At 43.4% G+C, this 26225-nt stretch overlaps 1 protein-coding gene across 2 annotated transcripts in view; it reads right to left on the minus strand.

Annotated features, from left to right (window-relative positions):
* Fbxl13 (F-box and leucine rich repeat protein 13) overlaps positions 1-26225 on the minus strand; it is a 211753-nt gene that overhangs the window by 10489 nt on the left and 175039 nt on the right. For both annotated transcript variants that reach the window (XM_036180894.1, XM_036180895.1), the window contains one exon: positions 8320-8403. In XM_036180894.1, coding sequence (XP_036036787.1) covers positions 8320-8403 — 84 coding nt within the window. The remainder of the gene's footprint in view (positions 1-8319; positions 8404-26225) is intronic.

Consider the following 26225-nt stretch of genomic DNA (forward strand, 5'->3'; position numbering starts at 1 on the left):
GGATGAAGCTAGGAGGTATTATATTGAACACTTATAAAGACAAAACCCACATATCTCATCTATGGGTCCTCGCTTATAATGTCTGTCTGTATTTAAACGAGTGGAGATAACTCGTAGCAGAAAGGAGCCTGGGGGTGGGGTAGGTAGGTAGGACAATCCAAGGAGGAAGAGGGGAAGGGAAGGGAATCAACAAAAACAGATTTTGCTTAAAAGTCCTATACTGAAACCTAATACCATCTATGCTAATTTACTGATTTAGAAAGACTTTATAACTCTGCAGATACTATATAAAAACAAAATGAGGAGCTGGAGAGATGGCTCAGTGGTTACAAGTGCAGAGGACCAGAGTCTGGTTCACAGTACCCAGGCCAAGTAGTTCACAACCTCAGGTACTCCAGTTCCAGGGGATCTGATGCCCTCTTTTTGCTTCTGTGGGCACTCAAACACAAACACACACACACACACACACACACACACACACACACACACACACACACGATGGAGGGAATAAAAATAAAATGATAAAACCTTTAAAATAAAAAGGATATTTAAAGGGCAAAATGATCCACAATAATAAAACTAAACTTGTGAATGTAAAAAGATAATAATAAATCAAAACAAGTAGAAATCAGATGTCATGGCTAATTCAAAGTAATACAAGAGAAGGCCTTCCTCACCATTGTAACCATGGCAACCATTAAGTCACTCCCAGGGTTTTGCATCACTGTGAAGAGGCTCAGGTGCTAAGAATACCACATCAGAGTCCTCTGTACACGACACCTTACCATTAACTTTACCTTGAGCATTAGACTGGGAACACTACTGGGTTCTTAGTGATAGCTCTTATTTCTATGAACATAGTTGCCGATTGAGCTACATGCCAGTTCTGCTCTCAGGACTGAGGAAGGACGTGAGTGTCAGGTCAGCTCATGGCTACCAGGCTGACTCTAACATAAATGTGCCTCTCTCCCTCTGCTTCTGCCATTTGTTTAGAGCTGAGGATGAAAAAGAGCTAGTGCACAGTTAGAGAAGGGAGAATTTACAGGAGATTCAGTCTAGCAAAGAACCCAGGACTGTGGCATCACTTGGAGGGCCAGAACCTAGCTCTGATGCTGTATGGATCTCTGTGTGTGTGTGTGGGGGGGGTGCTGCAAAGGGGGATAGGACCCATCCTAAAGGATGGTTACACAGATTATATATATATGTGTGTGTGTGTGTGTGTGTGTGTGTGTGTGTGTGTGTGTGTGTGTTTGTATATATGATATGGCTCCTATCAAAATTGATTACTTTTAAAGTTTCATACTGCATACAGTATTATCTGAGAGGTACTATACAAGAATTGCTAGTATGTGGCACATAGTGCCTCATTAAGTTTACTACATGCTTTAGCCACACATGTAGTAAGCACGCAGACAGGATTAACTTGATCCACTGTTGATGATGGCATGCAAAGGGTCAACCAGGGACACTAGAGTTAATGGCAATGTCATTGTGCTAGTCTGCTTGTTGTTGCTGTGAGAAAACGCTGGCCAGAACCAACCTGAAGGGTTAGCCCATCTCACAACTTCCAGACCAAGTCCATCCCTGTAAGCAATGCTGATTACTTGCTTACTTTCCACAGCTTCCTTGGCCAGGACCACTACCCAGGGGTGGCACTGTGCACTCTCACATCGATCATTAATCAAGAAAATGCCCCACAGACTTGGCCTATAGGCCAATCTGATGAAGACATTTTCTCAATTGAGGTTCCCTCTCCTGAAATGACCCAAGCTCATGAGAAGCTGACAAAAACCTAAGCAACACAGTCATATAAACTTGAGTATTACAAGTAGATTTGAAAAATTCTCACCACAAAGTAATAAGTATATGAGAGGCTGGATGCTAATGAGCTTAAGGTAGCCACTCCACAGTGTATACATACATCCACAGACTGTGATGTGCTATAGCTCTTGACAATTGAAGCTTTTTAAGTCCATTAAAAGACTAGATGTTAGCTGCTGGTAGCTTTTGAGAGGCACCACTGTTAATAAATATATACTTACAGAGAGAATGCAGTCTTGGCAATTACCCTTTTCTGACCACAGCAGCCAACAGTGATAACAGCGCCCATGCAGATGATGGATTTTCCACAGGGCTCAGCTCTTTCTGTGCCTGACTCACCCTGGGTTATGACTAACTTTACACAGAAATCTGTCATGTCTAGAACCAAGTGATGCCAGAAATTGGAAGGAGTCACTGTTCAGGGATAGAAGGGTCGCTGTCACTGAAGATAAGCAATCTCAGGGGCACACCCAGGGTAGTACAGAGGGAATCTACCTTTAGCATCAATGGCTTTGTCTCTCAGCTCACTTGCCATTAAGAGTGCAGTGACTCTCTTGGGGTCCTTTCTGAACTGCTGGTTTTTATATGCTCTCACAAGCATCACATTGAGAACACAGTACATTCTTAGTAAATACTAGGATGTCGATTGGTCCTATGTAAGTGTCTTCCAGAAAATTAAGTCTGTTTTAATAATACAAAAATTTTAATGTTGCAAGGTGTGGGGTAATATTGTTTCCTCTTAGAGAATGGGCAGAGAGCAAGAACAAGAGACAAGTCCTAGCATGAACAGTTTTTGAACTGTGAGGGGCTGATGGGATAATAATGGTAAAGGTGCTGGTTGTGTAAGCCTAATGACCAGTGTTTAATGGCCAGGACCACAGTGGAAAGAGAGAACAGATTTTGAGAGTTGACTTCTGACCGCACACATGCTGTGGCACACCATGTACACACACAGAATAATAATCATTAATAAAAATTAGAAGCTTGAGAGCTGGCTAGCTTTAAAGGGAGATGTAAGGCACCTCTTCAGCTTCAACTGCCAGTGTCTTTGGACTGCCTGAATCAGTTCCCTGCAGTTGTGTGTTTATGAAGACTCTACTAGTATTTGAAGCTGAAAATTTTAGAGGTTTTTCAATTCAATAACTTTAAAAGTAATTTTAAGGTCTCTGATACATTCACAGCTGCATTCTCAGACATGGAAATCCTGAGACAAAAAGATTGATGTTAAATCAGTAGCAAGTCTGAGAGCTAAAGTCCATACTTCATCTCTTCTTTAGAGCCGTGTAAGTCCCCTGAGGCCCAAGTCTGCAGGTGTGTCTCAGCTCGGTCACTCATGAGGTCCTCTCTTCTCCTCCAGAGACAACTACCAGGTGCTCTGCTGGCCCCAACACCCCCTGCCTTCACATGGCAGACTTGGAAAATGCTACTCTATGCTCCTTCCTAGACGGTCCCTGACAGTGAAGATGGAAAAAGAATGAGATGTCACCGCGTGTGGCTCTGTCCCAGCCAGTCTTGCTGTGCATTAACACTTTTACGGAAGGTGTCCATGTCTTCTGCACTGAGTCACAGTGTGGGGGCTAATAACTACATTCCTAATTTGGGTGTGCAGCTGGGACCGAGTTTCACTCATATTTCTTTATTGTTACAGTAGTGTTCTTTTGCCCAAATCCTGGTTAATCCATCTCAATAGGTGGAAGCTCTTTGCCCATACCCCAGCCTTGGCCGTCCATTCTCACCACACTGTCTCTTGACAGTGTGCCTCATTAGGACCCCATTAGTTGTCCTGCAAAGTTGGAATTTTTTATTTTGTTTTGTTTTTCTCTCTGTTGATAATTGTGGAAAAAAACATTGTGCTCTCAGGAACTAACTTCTTTAATAAAGATGAGTGAGGTGACTCAAAGCTAAAAATACAATTTCCACAATTATAAACGATACACTAAATATAAAACTTCAGTTTCTTAGGCCTCACACAGTCATGAGATTGAGGTACATTTCCTCAAAGATTGCCTTCTTCCTGCCAGGCATCAGAGCAGGTGGGGTGGTCCTGACTTGGTCATGCACTCTGTGGAGCCTGGAGCCCTATTTCCTGACCTCCCTAGCTAGGGTTCCTGTACACAGAAGGGCAGGGAAATTAATTATGCTCTAATCTTCAGGCAGGAAGGGCTGCTGGTTTCTGTCTAGTCACTCTCTATATTTTTTGTCCTTTTTAAAAAATTGTCTCAAGAAAATGGCAACTGAAACCAATGATCAACTAAGTCCAGCCTCTTGCATTTCAGGATCTCTAAGAAACTATGTTCATGGACCATCAGTACTTCTTTGACCCTTCATTTAGGATATAGTAGAACCAAAGATGATCTAGTCAAGGGATTGTCCTCTTCCCCTAGACTGGCCTCTGGCCAGCCTGTTGCACACATGTCTGAGGTTTAAGAAGGGTTTATTTATGGACCCTAACAGCAAAGTTGCATCACTCTCCTGTGACTCCTTCCTCATTTAAAATACTTGGATTCATTAACTTTTAATTAGTTCCAAAATATTGTTTATGCAAGATTTTCATAAATAATTTTATCCATTGATAGCCCCACCCTCCACTGCTAAACTCAAATTGATTTTGGTAGCCTTTGATACATCCTGACTTACAATGCCAAAGATGGGCTAGATGAGTCAGCTCCCCTTAGCAACTATTAAAAAAAAAATCAACACTGATTTCTATTTAGTTTCTAGGATTAAGTCATGCAAAAGTTATCAAAGTATGAGATTTTGATAACTACACCTAGTCTCTAGGGATAAAGTCGTGTTCATGGGTTGAAAGGGAAACAATCAAGACTCCTAGTCAAGTTGGCTTCAATCATGGACTTTGGTGCAGCGAAGGCCCCAGCTGTCCTGTGTGGGGACGAGCAGGAGACACCCGGCTCTTTTAGCTCCTGGCTCTAATGCTGGCGTCTTTCACTCCGGTTAGTGTTGGGAAGTATGGAGCTCCCAGAGGACTCAGGCTGTAGATTTTTTTTAAAGTGTCTGAGAAGAGGAACTAATAGATTTCTTGGTAGATTTAAAAGGGTGGTCATTTGGTACTTGTTGAAAAGGCAACAGCCCACAAAACCTGGAACAATAAAGAGCTTCACTTTAGAAATCCCTGCTGCATCGATCATCCATGCTAAGAACAATAAAACAATAAAACAGCATATGCCAGGAGACTCCAGGGATGTGGAGTCACCTGGGGGCACAGATAGCAGAGTACTATTGTTTCTTCAATGTCCGGAGCAAAAGAAAAGAGCTCAGCATTCTGCTGCTCTTCGACGCTAATGTGTTTCCAATTATAAGCAGTCCAACAGGATTTGAAACTTGCCAGACTTCAAAGGACGTGGGATTCAACAGCTTCTCAGAGTCCCATAGCTTAGAAGGTTCCAAGGGATTCTGGAGTGTTGGGTACTATGTTTTCTTGGCAAGGAATCAGGTGAAGCTGAGTAACCACCACACCAGTGCTGGCTTCCTGCACATCCCACTGTGAGAACCAGTGGATAGCTGAAGTTTTACTGTCCTTCCTAACTGACCCAGACAGCTGTTATTCTCATGTCAAATGTCCACAGAGAAGAACTACAGCAGAGCGTGTTGAAAGCAAGATAACCCTTAGGAGGCCTTTTCTGCCCTAAGTGTCCTCCAGAATATGTGTTTATCACATGTAAGATGAACAGCTTAGACTGTGGAAAAGCCAACACACACACACACACACACACACACACACACACACACACACACACACATACACATACACACACGGAGGAGGGAAAATGAAGGAAAGATGAGAAGAAAGAGAAGTTTCTCCTGAATAGAACATCTGATCTTGTGCAACTAATAATGAAATAATTCTGCATCCCATGCATCTTTTAAAAGATACTTTAGATTGCAGAAAATAAAGAGCAATTTTGAAAGTTTAAACTGTTTAAAAAGACATGCTAGCATTTCACTGTGTGATGATATAATTAATGCGTAAGCATACACTTTCACCTAGACTCCTATCATCTAAAAACAGTATAAACTTAGGCCCGGGAGAAGAGTGGGGAAAGAAGCCTGGAGCCAATGGAATCAAAAACATATGGCAGAACATGATGCTTTTTACCGATTCTTAGCCTTGTCCCATGAAACATCTTTTAAGTGTTGGATATTTAGAGGCTGGCATCACAGCACTGCATAGGATGCATATAAAAGGTTTAGTTACTGCTCAAATACAACTGTCTCCTCTCTGAGGAATGTAACTCAATATTAGAAATGCCAATGTTTTTAACTTTTATTCAGGGCCTTCATTCAGTCAGTAAATGCTGATTTAACATTTAACCCGCACCCAAAGTACTGCTACTACTACTAGCTACTAGTTCAAAGAACCAGTCTTTTCTGCCAAGCAAACTAGGGTCATGTCACAGAGTCTGGCTTCCCAGCTAGAGAACTTCTGGCATTTAGGTCAAATTGTCCTTTGCTTGGGCTCTGCCATGCACTTTAGGATGTGAATCTTACTCCTGGCCCATGGATGAATGGATGAAAGAGCGATTAGGTAGGTGGTTAAGTAGATGGGTTCACACTGTATATAAACATTATTAAAATATGGCATTGTATCTCAAATACAAGCAAAAATTATTATTAACAGAGGTGTGTGTGTACTGATTTAGGAGCAAGACTTGTCAAGAACAATGTAAGACATTCATAATGATAAAATGTCACATTAATAATAGTCATTTTAATGCCACACTTATTTAATATGATGCTTAACTATTTTCGTTTTTTTAAATCTCTGATTTGTCACCTTTTCAATTTTCTTGAAAGCCTGACTGTATCATGCTAATGGATAAGGCTTTGTGTAACTGAATGTTTAACCTTACAATTAAACCACAATTTACACTTACATACATCTTTTGGCTTCTTGTCATAGCAGGTTATGTGTACCTAAGCATCTGTAACTCCTTTTATTATAGAGTTATAATCTTGTCCCATATGAAAGTTTTCAATTCTTCCTGGGCTCTTCAACTTGAAGCGATATTTTGTTTTCTGAATAACTCTCTATACTAGGCAGAGTTGATGCTAAAATTAGAAGAAACAAACTTTGCTTCATATCAGAGCTTTTAAAGACTCTTAATAGTGTTACGCTTTCCTCTTCTATCACTACACTGTCCAGACACAATGTGATAAAACAAAGGAAAGCTAAGCGGCCAGTGGGGACTAAGCCATGCTGCCAGTCAACCATTCAGAAGAGTGACTCCCCATTTCTATGCTTCATTTCCATAAAACGGACCTTAAGCTGGTTTCCTAAGAAAGTCTGAAACCTTGGTCAGTTGTAACCTCTCAGCTTATCTGTAAACTCAGAAAATTGGTTTATGTGTTTCTAAGCTTCCTTCAGCCCCAAAAGTCTGTAATTCTATGCTAAGGTCTAAGCATGAGCTGACCAGCCCTCCAGTTTGTACATTATTCCATCACTGATCAATTAGTCATTTAAAATTTCATAAGTCATCTTCAAATTTGTCATGCCCAAACATCCCTACTTTCTTTGGACTTCTCAGCTAACACTTGCATTATCCAAATGCTTGTGGGATTCATTCTTTTATCCCTATAAGAAAATGTCTCTCCTTCCTTTCCTTCAATGCTTTTGCTTTGCAGCCTGTCCTGCATCATTTTATAAACTATTTTCTCTATATGTAAAGACTTTGGGCTACAAAGAAGTTTATCATCCTCCAAGTAGATGCTTCCTGTCGATCCTATGAGTCCGACACAAAGATGGAAGCAAATAGATGGAGAAAAAAATGAGGACACAAGGTTCTTCAGTACCTCAGGCCCTAGAGGCCTGCCTGAGAGCCCAGTGTAGTGAATTAATTACCTTTGTGTTACAGTGACCAGAGACACCGACAAAAGCAGTTTAAGCGGGGAGGCGGGCGCTGGCTCACGGTTTTGGAGAAACCTCAGTCCACAGTGGTGGGAAGTCTGGCAGCATTCACTGTGGCCACCATGTGAGGCAGAGACTCCTCTTTACGTGGAGTCTAACCTGAAAGCTGGTGAAGGTCTACTCCACCAGCCAGGCTGTGTCTCCTAAGGGCTCCATGCCTTCAAAATGGTGCTGTAAGCTAAGGACTGTGTTCAAATGGGAGCTGTGGGCAGCATTTTAGCTTCAAATCATGACACCCAGAGTTGACTGTGGCTGAGTCCCAGTCCCATATGTATTGTGAGTTGGCTCCTGTTAGTTCTTTCTATTGTGACTTACAAAGTTTATTGAATTTGAACTTAATTTTTTTTTGTTTTGTTTTTGTTTTACAAGACAGGGTTTCTTTGTGTAGCTTTGTGCCTTTCCTGGAACTCACTTTGGAGACCAGGCTGGCCTCGAACTCACTGAGATCCACCTGGCTCTGCCTCCTGAGTGCTGGGATTAAAGGCGTGCGCCGCCACCGCCGCCGCCACCACCACCACCCGGCTGAACTTAATTTTTAATCTTAACTCTTTAGTGGAAAACCCTAATCATCTTACCCGAATTCCAATGTCAGTGATGTTGGCACACTCAGACAGAGAAATTTCCCTCATTTTCCTGTGTCTGGAGAGTATGTTCAAGCTCTAAAAACATAAAGACCATTTTGTGATTACAATTTAGTATGGGATGTGTCCAAGAGCCATTTGTACAAACTAAAGGCTTAAAAGAGCAATCATTTAACCAAGCTAACTAGAACTACTTACCTTATGGGTCATACTTCTTTATATCTAACAAAGCAATGAGCTTAACTTTGGCAAGAAAATTAATATTAGTCACTATTAAACTATTAAATAGGATTTTTCAGTTGTCTCTAATACTTTGCAAAACAAAAAACAAAAATAAAAAACCCCAAAACAAAACAAAATAACAACAAAACCCTACAGAGTTCCAGAGCTAGAAATCACCTGTTGCTACTGTGTCCAGACAAATGCTATCAGAACCAATGGGAACTGCTTTGAGTTACTTGAAGACAATGGATGCAGTTAATGAATTTGCCAGGTTCTTATTCATTCCTAACCTAAAAACTCAAAATCTTTAGTTCATTTCATGAGTCTAGTCTCTGAAAGAGAAGGGGAACAGTAGTCCACTTTTGGGGGTCCTTACGTTGTCGTACAGTGGCGGCCATGCCACTTCTCGGCAATTTCCCCAGAACTGACTGGATGGCCCTCCAATGTGCACTGATGACCCATATCCTGCTGAGTATGTGTGCTTGTTTGCTGGTGCTAAGGATAAGCCCGGGGCCTCGGCATGCTGGGCAAGTGCCCTCCTGAGACACAGCCTCAGCCTCTCTGTCTTGTTTTGTATTAAAGATCGGCTCAGAATCCCACAGGATATACTTCCTACCCAGCCAACATGAGCAGAGTTTATTCTCAGTCAGTGAGCCCAAGAACCATTAATAGAGCAATGTCAGAAATGGCTAGGGATTTGTCTTTATTTTCTATTTATCCTCATGGCTAGTTTATATTTTGTTGATCTTAAGTGCAGTGTTTGAGCCATAATGGAAAATAACTATGAAAATGTAAGATCTTGTTTTTCCCCCTTAAATAATTTTTGTTTAAAGAGATTTTATTTTAAAATCCAGATCAAGGGGGAAGTGCTCGTCACAGCCATTGTTCAACTGTGCTGTCTCAGTTTGTTTAATGATTCTGTGCACTATCTCCAAGTGAAACGACTCTGCTGGGTCCCTGCATGTCCTTGTGACTGTGGAGCCTTTTCTAAAACATGTTATCTTTCCTGCCTTCTCCTTTCAGAGTAAAGCATCCACCCGTGGAGCCATTGCACACAGTCTACATTCCAGATGCAGATGCTCTTCTATTCATGCCAGAACAGCTGGAGGAGTGGAGCTGTTGTTCCCCCAAAGAAACTAAGTTCTTTGAACAAAATTACCAAGACATGCAGAGTTATTTCTGTGTCCTACACTTGAAAATAGAAAGAATATAAGACCCTGTGAGATCCTCCCTTCGAAATGACCTGAGACAGTTAGATTTCACTGCTGTAGCCAAGTCAGAATTTGTAAAGCTTAGCCACAGAAGGTCAGGAGCTAAGCTAATGCTTGTCAGTATCTTTGCTCCTTACCACTTCACTAAAGAAATCACTAAAAGTTAAGACAGAGGCTTGGAAACATGATTCAGCCAGTTAAAGCCCTTGTCATACAAGAAGCCCGATAACCAGAGTTCACATGACCCACAGAAAGGGAAACAGAAATTAACTCCACACATGAGCTTTGGCATATGCATCCCCATTGTATACATCCAGGAACAATAATGATAATTGTATTAACAACTTTAATATAAATATGAACATGCAATACTATGTTTAATACTATAATTGCTCATACATGAACTCAACAGTGATTGAAGATCAGTAGCTGTCGCTTAAGTATATAATGAAATCCCACACTAATTTACTAAGCTGTCTATAATGAAGAAGAGAGACAGTGAAACATGACAGTAGGAGATGCAAAGACTGACGAGCAAATAATGCTGCAGAAAGAGAGTGGGCCAGCTATTCTGGAAAACATGACTCTGTCTCAGAAAGCAAAGCAGAGTCAGCACATGGCCCAGCAACTAGACTCTTCCAGGGGTTTATAACTAAGAATAAAACATCCACATGAAAAAAATATCTACCAAGGGATGGAAATGTAAATAAGATATACTATCCCTATAATAGAATACTAGTTGGTAAGAAAAAGAAGTGTTGGTGTGTGCCATTGTATGCATAGCCTTGAAAACATTGTTCTAAGTACAAGAAGCCAGACACTGAACACCAGACACCAAATCATGTTTCATTGACATATAAAGTCCAAATGGGCAAATAATCAGAAAAGATAGATCTGTGCTTGCCTGAAGCTGCTGGAGGGTGTGACAAGCATAGGAAAGGGGTCTTGTTAGGAGAGATGAAAACATTCTGGGGATTAGGCTGTGGGTGATAATTACACATCTCCATAAATAAACCAACAAAATGAAACACACTGAGGGCCTTTTATCTCAATAAAGATTTTGTTAATTGACAATGTTTGATAAAAACTATAAAATTTCCCTGTCATTCTTCTGCCCAAGATGGATGAAGACATTGCCTATGTGTCACATATTTTTGTTAGACTCAGACCTGTGCCCATGCTGACATGTTACCATATGGCCTTGCTGCTGAGTAAACATAACACTAACAGAGAACCAGGAAGTGGAAAGGAGACCAGTCAGGCCTCTGTAAGCACCACCTGTGGGCAATAGGGGTCAGCAAGAGTAATGCACTGTTTCAGCCAAGAAGATGTGTTCTGATTTGACTTAGGACATCTCAGAGAACTGACCTAATGAACTCCTACACCAGCTAGGTAAAGGTTCTCTTCAGCTCTATGAGATTCAGAAATACTCCAAAGCAGGAAGGATTCTCTGAAAGAACTGACAATTATCTTCTGCAATTTTTATTTTGAAAAGCTGTAGTCTCAAGTTTGGGGTTTATAATTGCTCAATTTGATAGGTATTCATTTAATAAGCACAATACTAACGGAACATTAGTGGAGAAACTGGAAGCCTAGACATCAAGGAGGTGCTGTGTTTACTCCCAAGAAGCCTACAACCTGGCAGGGAGACATTTGGGTACCACAGACCATCATAACCATCAAAGGAAAAGATGGGCACAGTGGTCCTATTGAAGTACTATTTTTGTGAGCCTGAAGCAGGCAAGTATAAGCGGTAACTTACCAATGGGACTCCACTAGGTCCTGGCTATGCAAACAATGTGTTTGGTAGCCTGAGTTCCTTGCCTTCACATATAATGAACACACAATTTTTTTTTCCAGAGCTGAGGACTGAACCCAGGGCCTTGCACTTGCTAGGCAAGCACTCTACCATTGAGCTAAATCCTCAACCCTGAACACACAATTTAAAAAAAAAAATGTACTAGCAATCTGTTAGCAACCTAGAAGCCCATTATATCAAGCTGCCATGTACACACAGGACTCCGTAATGACCATCAAATTTAGTTTCTACAAACATGTCTCTAGTGTATCCAGGTATAAAGAAAAGACAGTGATTTGGCCTTACCTGGCTTGGGGACATGTGTAATAAGACAAACTCTGTCTTCTAAGTGAACATTTAGGGAGAGTCTCCTATTTCCCAGCTTATGCTCATTCACAACTAGGGATGCATATGATTGCATTGTAGGAAAGGACAGGCAAGCAAACAGGCTTATGTAAACAGATTGTCAGGAGCACCCAAACTACATACCTGACAAACAAGCTCTGGATTTGAACACCGAACACTGGGGACCCTTGAATACCTCCACTCGCGTGGCCTGCTTTCCCTCTTGGTAACTGCCCTGTTAGTTCACTTTGAATAAGCCTTTCTCATTACTTTTGCACGTCTGAGCCTTCATTTCAGTTTTGGAGTAAGAAGCCAAGAGCCTAGAAATTCCCAGCCCTCATCCTAACCATCAGTAACAGGTGAGAAGAGTACTTGGGAAATCTTAGAGGGAGAGCTAGAGCCACCAAGAAAACTGGAAGGATGGTCATTCCTGACAGAAAGAACATTTCTATGGTGTTTGTTGCATTATGTTTCCTGGAGAAACATGCATGTCTGTTCACTCAGATAGGGCACCAACAACGGACCAAGGTGAAGATCCCATCCAAGTCAGTTTGGTGAACTAATGAGTTTACTTAGGTTTACAGGAGCATGAGTGAAGAGTTACGTGTAGTATAGAACATTGGTAAATGCCAAACAGCTGTATCACCAAAAGGCCATCCCATAATAAATGACAACTTCCCCATAGCTACATAGTACAGCCTTACTTTCTTCACCCAACCTTTCACCCATACTTCAGCATCTCCCAAGACCATGAATAGCTGGGACAAGTTCCATACAGCACAAGGAGGGAGCGGCTGAGATCTCAGGTGAAGGCTTAATCACCCTCCAACCCTCCCACCTCCCAGTGAAAGAATGTCAATAGTCTGGTCTTTGTGGGTCTCCTATTCAGCTGCTCTGATTAAAACGGTAGTTGGCTGCCATATTCAGAGGACAAGGTCCACAACAGCATGAAACAGAATGGCAAGGTGTAGAACTATACAGCACAGTGTAAGTGAATTTATGATTGCATTTAAAGATTTTCTGAACACTGGTCATCAAACTGCTCCAAAGGAGGAAATTTCTGGCCTTGATGGTATTACTGCTTGGTTTGGTTTAATATCATGAAGTAAACGTGCTGGGGGTTGGCTGATTCCAAGGTTTAATTGGAGAACTGGGGGAGAAGCCAGTAAGATGGGTTGCTGGGCCTCAGTCAGCAAAGCACTGTTGGACCTCCTTCCAGTGAAGTCTGGCAGTATTGCTATGAAATGTCTTCCTTGTTCGCCAAAGTCTGCCAAATGCATGAGTCCCTTTGCGGGACAGAGGTCAGGGTTTGTTTCCCCAAAATATAAACAGAGGCTAAATTCATCATCAGAGAAGCTTTGTCCTGCAGCAAAGTGAACAAATACTGAGACCCACAGCCAGACATTATATAGAGTGGCCTTTGGAACACTCATTCCTCAATGGGGTGTCGCTAGCAAACCCCTCCCCTCAGGGCTCAGGGAACCCACAGAAGAGGAGGCAGAAAGAGTGTGAGAGCCAGAGGGATGGAGGACACCAAGAAAACCGAGATCAACAGGATCAATGTACATATGAACTCAGAGACTGAGGCAGCGTGCACAGGTCTGCATGGTCTGCTCGGGGGTCTCTGTGTAAGTATGGCTTTCATTTTAGTATTTTTATGGGATTCCCAAGTGTGTGAGTGATTCTGGTGCCTTCTCTTGGGCTCTTTTCTTTTGTTTGTTTGTTCTGCCCAACTCTGATGTGATTGTTTTGGTTTTATTTTCTTATATGTTATTATTATCCCTTAGAAGCCTGTGTTTTTCTAAGGAGAGACAGGAAAGGAGTAAATCTGGATGGAAGGGGAGGTGGGGAGAAACAGGAAGAGTAGAGAGAAGGGAAACCATAATCAAAATCTATTATGTGAGAAAAGAATGTCTTTAATAAAAGGAAAAGTTTAAGAAGAGACTCAGTTGTTTAACCGGGCAGCACACAGAGGAAACAACTGGTGTGACAGTGGTGAATTAGCAGCAGAACTGCAGCCGTGTGAGGATTTAAGACTCCAGGTTCCCAGCAAGCACTTTACTTCTCCATAGCCCACAAAATGGAAGGACATGGATCCAAGATGCCTAGAAATCCATAGTGGGAAAGTGGCTTATACTACAGTATCAGGTTCACTGAGGGATGTGATCTCAAGACATAACATTCAGAAGAAAGCAGGCATCAAGTCATCCTAACAAATCGGCATGTCACCCAGAGTGGCAGAGGTAAACAGAGCTCTCCTGGTGTGGGGAACACACTGTTACACCTTACATCAAGAACAAAATGCAAGAAAAACAGGGCTTGTGTTTTGAGATGCGTAAGGACCACCCAGTATGTGTGACTGCTTCCAACTGGAAGGCAAGGGGGTGGTCTAGCAGAGCTTTCAAAGAGGAAGAAAACTCTGAATTAAGCCTAAAGATTGTGATTTTGACATGCAGTAAATATAATAGGGACAGCCTTTCAGTCGAGGAAATGGTATAAACTGAGACTTTGTTTGGAAAGTGAGTTGCTTGGAAGTAGTTCAGTTTGGGGTCACTGGAATCAGTGGGAGGGAAGACAGGACACCGCCGTGGACAGATGCATGCACACAAGACCTTTGAGAGCTGGTGATTTCTTGAACATTTCTCCAAGTTTCACATCTGGATTTGTTTAGCTAATGTAGATAGACATCGGCAATGAACTGGTTACTGAATGTTAGGATGGGGCGCATGTTGGGGTAGGGGTGCCTGCTCTGGCCAAGTCATCCTATCCCTGGCTTGGAACACCACTAACATAAATATAAAACATCTTCTTCCAACTCTATATTGAAAACATTCACATTTCCAGAAAAGTTCAAAGAAAATTAGAAGGAATACCTTTATGTCCTTTACCTAAATTCTTCAGTTAGCATGTGCGTGCACAGGCCACAGGACAACCTCGGGTGTCATCGTCTTTAGGTGCTGTTCATTTTGATTGTTATTCTTGTTGTTGTTGTCATTGTTTGTTTGCTGGGGGCGGGGTGTCTCTGATTAGACTGTGGCCTCTGAGCCTCAGGGAGCTACCTGTCTCTACTTCTCCAGAGCTAGGATTTTACCACACCTGGCTTTCCACATGGGATTCTGAGGGGTGAACTTGGGCCCTCGTGGGACTGCACTCTCTCCCCAGCCCAGGATGCTTTTGGAAGTGCCCTTGCCAGTTTTTGAATGTCTCATAATCTGCATTATCAGTTTATGCTTTGGCTTGTTTTTGAATGTCACCTGAATGCTGCCACATCCCCTGGGGGTCTCCATCAGGCTGATGCACAACAGGATGGTTGGTTTAGGGCTGACTGCTACACCACTTCCTTAGATGTGTATTCCCTCGAGTTCACAAATCTATGGTGTGGCTCTTTCAGGACATTAGCAGACAGTGGACAATAACCTTCTGCTCTCTGATTTTAGTATTTCTTGGTGGTCCTTGTCTAAGTAAGTTATTAAATGCACCTTTTAATTTCTGTCCTTCATTTTTAGATTCCTTAGCTGGACCTTATTTAAACTTTCCTTTTCTTATTGAACTTTCCCTTTAATTCTGCTAAAATGTTGGGGGACACTTTGAATAAATGAAAGCTCTTAGACCTATACTGTCCTGAGTCATATGTGGTGTTACTCAGTCATTGTTTTATATCCCGGGGATTGAACACTGGGCCTCACAGATCTGAGTACACAGCTTTACCAGTGAGCTATGCCCTCAGCACTTATAAATATGAGCTTAACTTGCCTAAATTCTTGTTAAACATATTTATGAGATAAAATCACTGTCTTTCCTGGTGGAATTATGTCTCTTGTTGGTAAAGGATGCTATCTGAGGGTAGCGTTCGTGTTCTGCTGATCTCCCAGAATGAGTAGCCAACCGTGATTTCTTAAACCAGGTCCTGCATGTGAAAATGAGGTGGATAAAAACTGCCTAAACAGATCAGCAGTATGATGATGAGGTTTAGATTTTCATAACTCACATGGCTTTTCTTCTGAGATACTGAATTTTTATAAAAAGCCTGGAAAATAGCCAAGGCACTATGGAATGTGAGCATTAGCGCAAGTATAATGTGGTAATTTATCTGGCAGCCACAATGCTATAAATCATCCTTATGAATGGTTTGTTTCAGCTTAGAAACTCACTTTCATTTTTAGATTTTATTTATTTATTCATTATTTTGAGACAAGTTCTCACTGTATAACTGAGGAAGCCTCCAGACCCTCCTATTCCAGCCTCCTGAATGCTGGGGCTACAAGTATAAGACACCAGGCCTATCTTAGCAATACATGTTAACATAAGCATGCCAGAACAGTGAGCATGGAGAGGGTGCATCATAACTGTCATGCTCATGATTTAAAAACCATAAAATTGCATAAGGTTTCATAGTTTGCCCAGCCTTTGAGTCACTTTTTAGTGGTCTCTCAAAAAGGTAAGTAAGCCCACAGACTCTAAGTTAAACATGCTAAAACAGAGATCTCATCCACAGCTGCAAACCAAGAAAAAGTAGGACTTCATAAGGAAAGAGATGTATTTTACTCAGGAGTCTGATGGCTTGATGATGCACCCTGCAAAGATCTCCATGGCTGAACCACAGCATGGTAAGCAGAGAGAGAGATCCTTGCATACAGAAGATGTCAAGGCCTGGAAAGACCTCACTCTGCAGCCCTCTCCTGACACAGCACTAGTCTGTTTGTGAGGGTGGATCCCCAGGACACAACTGGTACCCACTGGGCACCATGGTTACAGGTCACATGACCTCAACTCTGCCACAACAGTGTAAAGGCCCAGAACTTGGGCTTTTGGAAGAATACACCACTTTAAACTCATGGGGCAACAACCAGCCAAAACACAACAAAATGTTTTGCTCAACAGAGGGAGAAACTGAAGGGGGATAATTCTGACTATAAGACCTTGGCAGTAGCAGGAACTAGAGAGGAGTAAGAAAATAATGAATTAATGAATAAGTTTCTCAAGAAGAGAAGAGCTGAGGCTATGGTATATTTGGAATAGTCCACAAACACAAAATGATTGTTGTAAATAATATTGCACAGCATGATTAGGTTTAAACAGCAGAATATAAAGCTACATTTGTGCATGTGTACATGCAGTGTGTAAATACACAGTACAATCAGAGAACACACCTAGAAATATATTAACATTTAGGAGTGGGCAAACCATTTTAATGCATTTCTCTGTGACCCACATTTCTTTTGGGGCTGTTAGAATGTTCATGAAAAATAATTTAGAATAATTTGTAGGGAAAATTCAACACAAAATCATAATTACATTTTTTTAATCGACAATTCTATAAAGTATCAACTCTGTTCTTCACAGAGTCACACAGTTCTTGTTCTAAACTATACCATACAAATATATCAATAGTCAAGGGAAACACTAAGCTAGGAACAAAAACACACATCATTTTTCCAAAAAACAAAATTCTTTTTTATGAAAATGGATGAGTGCTTCCTAACTTCATATTGCGTGGTCCGTCTGAAACATGACCCTGCTGACCAGCCCTCGCTGTCTGAGGCACCACCTTCCTTGCATCCATGACATTATTCTGACCTCCTCTCCCACCTACTTCTTTAGATATTCTTCAGATCTCTCAAACTGACCTGCTGCACACTGCTGTTCTGAGGAGGTCTGCCTTGCCACTCTCTCTTCTCGCATCCAGGCTTCTGTAGTGCCTCAGCCATCACTCTGGCTCCCATATTCACTAACTGCTGACTCAGCCGCAGCGTGCCCTAAGTACCTTGAAGCAGCAGGTAACTTTCAGAAGTCTGGTAGTGCAATGGGAAACCATGGGCTTTCACAAGCTCTTCCTCCTGGTCTACTAGCTGGTCAGGAGTCTGTTAAAAGGACTTCCTTTAAGAACTTTGCCCCTCCTTAGCTGTGCTTTCTGACCTTGCCTATGAAGGCTTCCCTGCAGGGGAAATCTGTATAACTCAGGAAATTTGGTAGTTACATATAATTTCACTGATTGTGCACTCTGAAATAAAATGGACCTGTAGCAAGAAGTCTGGGATGACCAAGAAGCTTCTACTGAGGTGTAGAACGTGGGGTCTGAAAGAACCCCCAAGTGAAAATGCAGGATGCCACACTTCCCGGCGCTGAAGATAAAAGAAAACACTTGGTAACTATCCTGTTTTGGTATTCTGGAATTTGAATGCATATAATTCCTGGAACTCCAGACAACCCAAGGAAAACAGCAAAGCCAAACAAAGCAACAGCGGAGATTCCAAAAATCACACAAGTGTCTGTCTTCTATTCTTTGTCATCTGGTATCAAAGAAGCCCATGGTGACTGGGATCAAATATGTCCAAAACAGAATTTGGCATCTTGCCTCCAAGTCTCAACCTCTCTCCTAGGTTCTTTTCCTGATTAGTGACCTATTATGCTTACAACTGGACAAATAAAAATCCTGAGTACTGCCTGGGACAACTCTCTCAACACTCCCCCACACCATTTCCCATTCTCCATTCCCAGCTATCTGTCAGGCTCTGCTACCTGCCATTGTAACAGCTGCCGTTCTGTAAGAGACCTTCTCCACTGGGCCAGACTCACTGCACGCAGAGCTGCAAGTGCCTCCCACTGCTTATGTTCTCATTCTGTTGGTCACCAGCACACTATGGGACAGGTAGCATTGCACTCATTGCTTGAAAAGGAAGGAAATGGAGACACACTCGCCCAAGTTCTCACAGTGTGGTAGCACCAGTGAGGACACTAGTGAGGATGCTCTAAACCATGCTGTTCATAACTTGCAATAACCTGGTGCTATTTTCCTCTTGTTTTGACACTGGGTTACACCTCAACATTAGGGCTGTGCCTTTCGGTTTAGTACTTCAGAACTGACAGACAGTTGATAGTGAATAAATAAATACTTGTTGAATGAATGGGGAGCTGGTGTAATGATTGTGTATGTATGTCTGTGTGTGTGTGTGCACGTGCATCTGCGTGTGTGTGTGTGTGTGTGTGTGTTCAGAGGTTGATGGCAGCTGCCTCCTCAGTTGCTCTCCACCTTATTTTCTGAGACAAGGTCTTTTCTGGAACCCAGAGCTGGCTGATTAGACTGGCTAGCCAGCCAGCTCCAGAGGTCATCATGTCCTGACTCCCCAGAGCTGGGCTTACAGACATGTGCTACTTTGTCTTGTACACGGTTCTAGGATCTGAACTTGGTTATCTCCCCAGCCCTGCTGTGGGGACTATGTTGATTCACTCTTGTCTTGCTGACACTCTTGCGATTTGTGGCTGGACACACCTTCTTTTCCATTGTTTGACCTGAGGAGGGTTTGTTCTTCCTGGTGCCACCTGCAGTCTGTTAGCAATAGTGGATCTAACTTGTTCTTGGACTGTGCACCACCTCAGTAAGCCTCCTTCTGAAGCCACTGATGACAGCACCCTGTACAGACTGAGCAACTACTTTCCCTTCCGTAGTCTAATTAGAAAGTACGATTTTATAAAGAGACTTAGCCCTCAACTAATTTGTTTTGCCTCTACTCTCTTTATTGTTACTATGAATCCTGTGATCGAATTTACTTTCAGGGTTTGTTGTTGTTGTTGTTTGTTTTCATCTCTCTCTCAGAGACTGTCTAATATTGTAACTCAAGCTTTCTTGAAACTCACTATGTAACACAGGCTGGCCTCAAACTCATGGCAATCTTTCTGCCTCAACCTCCTAAATTGCTGAAACTAAAGCTTGAGCCACTACAGACAGCTCTGTGGTAACTTCTTTGTGAGATGTTATCAGCCTTTGTAACCGATTGACAATGCTAAGGCCTGAAGGGATCCAGACTCTGACCAACACTTAGAAATGTAGAGTAGATGGGAAGACCAGCATCTCTGCTAGTTGGGCTCATGGCAGCTCCCCCTCCAGGGCAGGAGGAGAGAGGTTCTGCCCAGGATTCTCTGAGGGAATGACAGACACCGCCCCTACTTCTCTTTATAGATTTAGTGGGCACTTCACTGGACATAGGAGACAAGGTATGTCTCCTATGACCTCTGTGAGAGAAACCAAGGTGACTGGGCATAGGATCTGCAAATTTACATCCTATCCCGGCTGGAAAGAAGGACAAGAGGCCCACTTCCCTGTGGAAGCCACAGCTGGCTTCTTGTTCTGTTTTTGTAAATTCAAGGCCAATTCATTTGTCGCTGAGTTCCCTGCTTCCTTTTAATGTTCATCTTTTCCTATATCCTGAATCCCAAGTGAATTCCGGGTTTCCTGTTTGGGAGGCTGTGTGTCCCTGAACCTTGAGCTTTATTTGTGTGTGTTCCATGCAGATGGGTGGTCTCCAGCAGGCATGTCATCAGATGAAGGCATGCAGCTGTAAGTACTCCCACTCTGGCTCAGAGCATCGCTGAGGAAAGGTGGAATTTAAAGAAGCCTTAAGTGCTTGGTAGAGAAAGGAAATGGTGCCAGATCCATTCCTTCACTCGCTCACAGATAAAACATCCTGTGCTTCCTATGAAGTAGGCATTAGTACCAAGCAGCTTAAAGATGAGATGGCCCAGCCTCTATCCTCCCAGAGCCTAGGAAGGGGGGTTAGAACAAATATTAAGAATAGGGCTGGAGGGATGGCTCAGCTGTTAAAGGCTAGGCTCACAACCAAAATATAAGAATAATGGGCCAATTGTTTTTTAACATAATTTCTTTATTGAATCTTGGGAATTTGCTGCAGGCTGCAGGAAAATGTAGTGGAATTCAGCTACTATGACAAGAGCTATGACCTGGGAAGTCAAGGACTTTTCCAGAGGTCACTCCAGGCCACTGGGGCTGCCTGCCTTGGGTGAGAGGGTGGAACCAGGTCCCCTATGCCCATGCCATCAGGGTCAGTTCTCCCTCTCCCATGATGAGGGGTGGGGCCCTGAGTGTGGGGGCCAGCTCTCCTGTGAGGCTAGTGGCCAGCTTTTCTGATGTAGTGTCCAGGTAGAGGCAGGGCCAGCAGAGGTCGGGGCTGGCTCAGCATGGCCCTCTGATATCATCATGCATTGTTTCTATGATACCCTGAGGTGACACAGGCCACAGACCTCAACACAGACCCAGACATGGCCCTCAGCTGCAGCTCAGACCAGTTGTCTTTAACTGAAGCATAGACTACTTGGTGGGAATGTGGAGAAAGTCCTAAGCCTCTAGCCGTCCTGGGCAGGAAGGAAGATGTTCTATCAGACTACCCAGACAATGCATCCTGTAGAGCTGGAACTTCCCCTAGGAAAGTCTGGGACCCTGGTGTCTACTGCAGTGGGAGCTTCCCTCCCAGACAAGAGTTCACACACAGTCCTGACACCTTGGTGGAAGGTTTTGCAGAAGAGGCCACAGCATAAACAATGGTGGTGAGGGACCACACCCCAACCAAACATCTTAGCTATGCACCTCTGGCCCTTCATTTAAACCTAAACCTCATGTCAGGACCCTGAAAGTGGACTTGGGATTAGGGGATGCCATTGCACTTCTTGGTTACTCTTCCTTCCAATGCAGACAAATTAAATACATTTCTTTTTTCTGCTTTTCACACTTACTGGTTGGTATAACTGGCCTATTGTGAATGGTGGCCAAGCATAGCTTCTTGGGGGCTGCCAGGGTCCAGGCTCTGACCTAACAACTCTGTAACAAGTCTACTCAAAAGTGTTCAAAGAGCCACTCAGAGCTGGAACTTAAAAGACATGTCAGAATGGACTGGGTGGGCAGGGAAGAGGAGGCGTGGCTGACGGAGGGAGTAGTCTATGTAGACGAAGAATGCCAAATATTTGGGGAGACAGGCTGGTCGGTGCCTCTGCAACAGAAGTCAAAGGTGTTAAGTGGGACAGCAGAGGGAGCGCACACACACACACAGAGGCACACACACACATACACACACACAGGCACACACACACACACACACACACACAGGCACACACACACACACACACACACAGGCACACACACACACACACACACATACACACACAGGCACACACACACACAGGCACACAGAGGCACACACACACATACACACACAGGCACACACACACATACACACACAGGCACACACACACACACACACACACACACACAGGCACACACACACACACACACACACACACACACACACACACAGGCACACACACATACACCCACATACACACACAGGCACACACACACACATACACACACAGGCACACACACACACACACACACAGGCACACACACACACACACACACACACAGGCACACACAGGCACACACACACACACACACACACACAGGCACACGCACACACATACACACACAGGCACACACACACATACACACACAGGCACACACACATACACACACAGGCACACACACATACACACACAGGCACACACACACATACACACACACAGGCACACACACACACATACACACACACAGGCACACACACACACACACACACACAGGCACACACACACACACAGGCACACACACACACACACACACACACACACACAGGCACACACACACACGCGCACACACACACACATACACACACACAGGCACACGCACACACATACACACACAGGCACACACACACACACAGGCACACACACACACACACACACATACACACACAGGCACACACACACACGCACACACACACACATACACACACGCATACACACACACATACACATACAGGCACACATACACATACACACACACACACCAGAGCACAGGCCACCTGCTGCAGTTAGTAAAATACTTCATCCATCGTAGTCTTGTTGTTGTTGGCCTTTGTTTTGATTAACAATATCTTAAACTAGATAGCCTGTGGCTTACAATTCTAATTAACATGGAAAGTGAATTAGATCTGGATTTTGTGCAGTTCTGTTTGAAACTGTACTTCCCAAAGTTTTAAGAAGGTATCTAAGTAGGTAACAAGCACAAGGAAGCTGCTCTGGAAAGAGACAACAATGACAGAGGACATGAGGAACTGAACAACACTTACCTAACACTCGTGGGAAAACAGCTGGTTTATGTCACCACACCATTTGTTTTCCTAAAGAAAGAATGTATCACCAGGCCTGGCAGTGTGCACCTATACCACAGCTCTTCAGCAGCCTGAAGCATGAGCCTCAAATGTCAAGGCTACAAGATGAGCTCAAGGCCAGCTTGGGAAATTTAGTGAGACCCTATCTCAAAATAAAAAATAAAAAGAGGGTTGGAGTGGAACTTGATGGGGTTAGAGAGCTTGCTCGGCCTGAACAAGGCCCTCAGTTTACTTTCTGGCACTGAAAAAAAATCAAGCAAGCATGCAAGGGAGGAAAGGAGGAGGAGGAGGAGAGGGAGGGAGGGAGGAAGGAAACATAAACATCCATTTGATATTTATCTAGATAGAGAAGTGATTTTCTGTCATTATGGACAGACAGTATGACCAATGCTTATTATAGAAAAATTATCTCAAAATATTAACAGGCCATCTAGCTCTGTCAAGATTCCCTAATTACCTACCCAGGAACATGCAGAATGAATGTATCTAGGCAGGAGGAGTATCCAGGCACGTGTATAAAGACCCTGCATCGCAGGCACATGTAAACATGCATCCCAGGTGAATGTTTACAGATCCTGCATCCCAGGTGCATGTGTACAGATCCTGCATCCCAGGAACATGTTTACAGATCCCACATCCCAGGAACATGTTTACAGAACCTGCATCCCAAACACATGTATAAATCTTCCTGTTCTACAACTGGTCAATCACCAACATCTTTCAGTTTTACCTACACCTACCAAATATTGTTTAGAATCTTTTCCATACTAGCTCTAGACTGGTTCAAGAACTCCTTTTCCTTTACTTCCTAAAACACTTATTGGTTCTGTTCTCATAACCCTCTCCTAATCACCCACCGCTGTGGTTTGAATGAGAATTGGCCCCCACAGGCTCCTATACTTGGTCACCAGGGAGTGGGACTGTTTGAAAGGATTAGGAGGTGTGCCCTTGTTGGAGGAAGTGACACTGAAGGTGGGCTCTGAGTTTTCAAAAGCCCATGCCAGCCCTCTTCCCTTCAACCCCCATATCAGGATCTAGTTCTCAGTTCCTGCTCCAGCACCAAGTGCGATGCTCCCACTGCAACAATAACGGACCAAACCTCTGAAACTGTAAGCCAGCCCCAATTAAATATATTCTTTATTGGAGTTGTTGTGGTCATGGTGTTTCTTCACAGCAATGGAACAGTGACTAAGGCACCCCTTTCCAGCTTCCCAAGGATCCTCTTAACATGGTGGGGGGGCAGCGGCGGGAGATGGGGACCTGTGACTGCTCCAAGTGCTACTGTGTCACTGGTTCAAGTCTATCCTCAGCACAGCACTAAGTTTCCTTCAACATCCCTTTGCGGTAGATTCCAGCAAGACTCAACTGCATGGAGTTCCTTGAACAAGCATGCATTTCTCTGTACTATGCTGAACAGGCCAAATTACAAAGTCATTTTGCCTGTCTGCCAGACTACATTAAAATAACCCACATCTTCTCTTTCAACTGAAGCTGCAGAGAACAGGTCTTCTTGTTAGAAAGCACATCACCACGTGTCCTTCATCCCACATGTACATATCAAGGCCTACTGTTCCAGAAGGGTCTAGGAAGCAGCAGAAGGAACTAGTTCTCAGTCCTCAGAGATCTCAGTTTGGAGGGGGGGGATGGATTCCCGCAGGTTTCCTACCAAAAAAGGCACTTACAATCTCGGATTCATGAAAATTCTTTTAGATTTGTGCAAATGAGAGAGTCTTCATAAACCACTGTCTGAGGAGCCTGTCTGGAACATTGCTCTGACTCATTTTTCCTTTAAACAACAAGTATGGCGGTGACTAAGGCAGCCACAGCATCGGCTTGAGCTGCCCTAACTACGGACCCTGTGGTCTTTCATAAAGTATAGCTCTTTTAACTAGCAGAAACCTTTTTATATACTTGGAGACAAAGTTATACCCAAGTAATCCAAATTAAATTAAGGACATAATTTGGTTAGATGTTTACAAAGTGACAGAAGATTAAAGATGACTAGAGACACCTGGCCCTGTCTGCCCCACACAGAGCATCCCTCAATCCTCTCCTCAGAATCCAGCCATAGTTACATGTGTCCTGATGCCACCAATCCTATGGTACTGCCTGTCTCTGTTCACATGCCCTTTCTCCTCTGCTTAGAAATTAAGGCATTCCCACATACTCTGAGCCACAGGAGGCCTCTCTTTCCTCATCTCCTACACCCTTTGAGCCTTACAACATGGCCTCACAGAATGTAAGTGCTAGGAGGAGGGGCCAGGGCTGCCTCATTCATTCTGGTGTCCCCAGCACCAGACACAAAGTCACAAGAAATACGTGTTAACTGAGTACTAGTGAAATTCTAACTGAAAACTTACTCAGAAGGATTTCAAATGGATTATATTCATAGAAAACAAACTTTGTCCAAAGGCGCAACTGGTCACATTTCATCTCTGATGAATATCTGTAACTTCGAGAATTGAAATTCTGTGTGCTAAGGGTGCAGTCAAGTGTGCACTTCATCGGACCTGCAGTCCAGGACGCTGTTCACCTGCTCTGACATAGGATGACACTGACTCACCTGAGATCAGCTGAGGTTAGCTCCCACAACTGTTGTACCATTGTCCTGTGAAGGTCTAGATTTGACTTTAAAGGCTCCAGCTTAGGGAAAGGGCCACCATCTCAGAACACCTGCTGTACTCAGTCAGTTCCAGGAAGGGACCTCAGGAATGTGCCATGACAACTGGAACGGATACAGAGAGGTATCCTCCTGCAGACATCCTGTCTGTGGTTTATGGCCCTTGAAGATATCTAGATAATCCTGCTGGGCAGTCCAGATAACCCTGTTTACCTGGTTTGGTTCCTCACCAAAAGTTGAACCCAATGGTTTCAAATGTGGTTTTGTGCCCAAGATCTAGACCAATAGTTTCAAAAAGTCCCCTTGCCCCATCTCCTTTCTACCTAATCCCAAGTTGCCAGTTCCCGGCTAGTGGTTCCTATAGAAACTCTACACCTGGGCTCATGCTGCAGCCACGTTTCCTTCCATCTGCCACTCCGTGGCCCAGGTTGAACCTGAATGAAAAGCACCTTATGTGCTTGCATCGGAAACCGGCTCCTTGGTGGTCTCTGGGGGTTTCGAGAAATGGGTACAACAGTCCTTGTCAATCACTTGCCTTTTACAGCAGAGTTTGACACAGAGGAAGGAAAAACCTTCCTAAAATTTTCAACCATTTAGTGTTATTTTTAGTTTGGCACATGGACATCTCTACAGTTCTCAAATGACAGGCTTTCTTGAGGGGAAAATAAAAATAAAGAGAGCAGAGCATC

This window comes from Onychomys torridus, chromosome 3 (assembly GCF_903995425.1).
Source record: "Onychomys torridus chromosome 3, mOncTor1.1, whole genome shotgun sequence".
Lineage (NCBI taxonomy): Eukaryota > Metazoa > Chordata > Mammalia > Rodentia > Cricetidae > Onychomys > Onychomys torridus.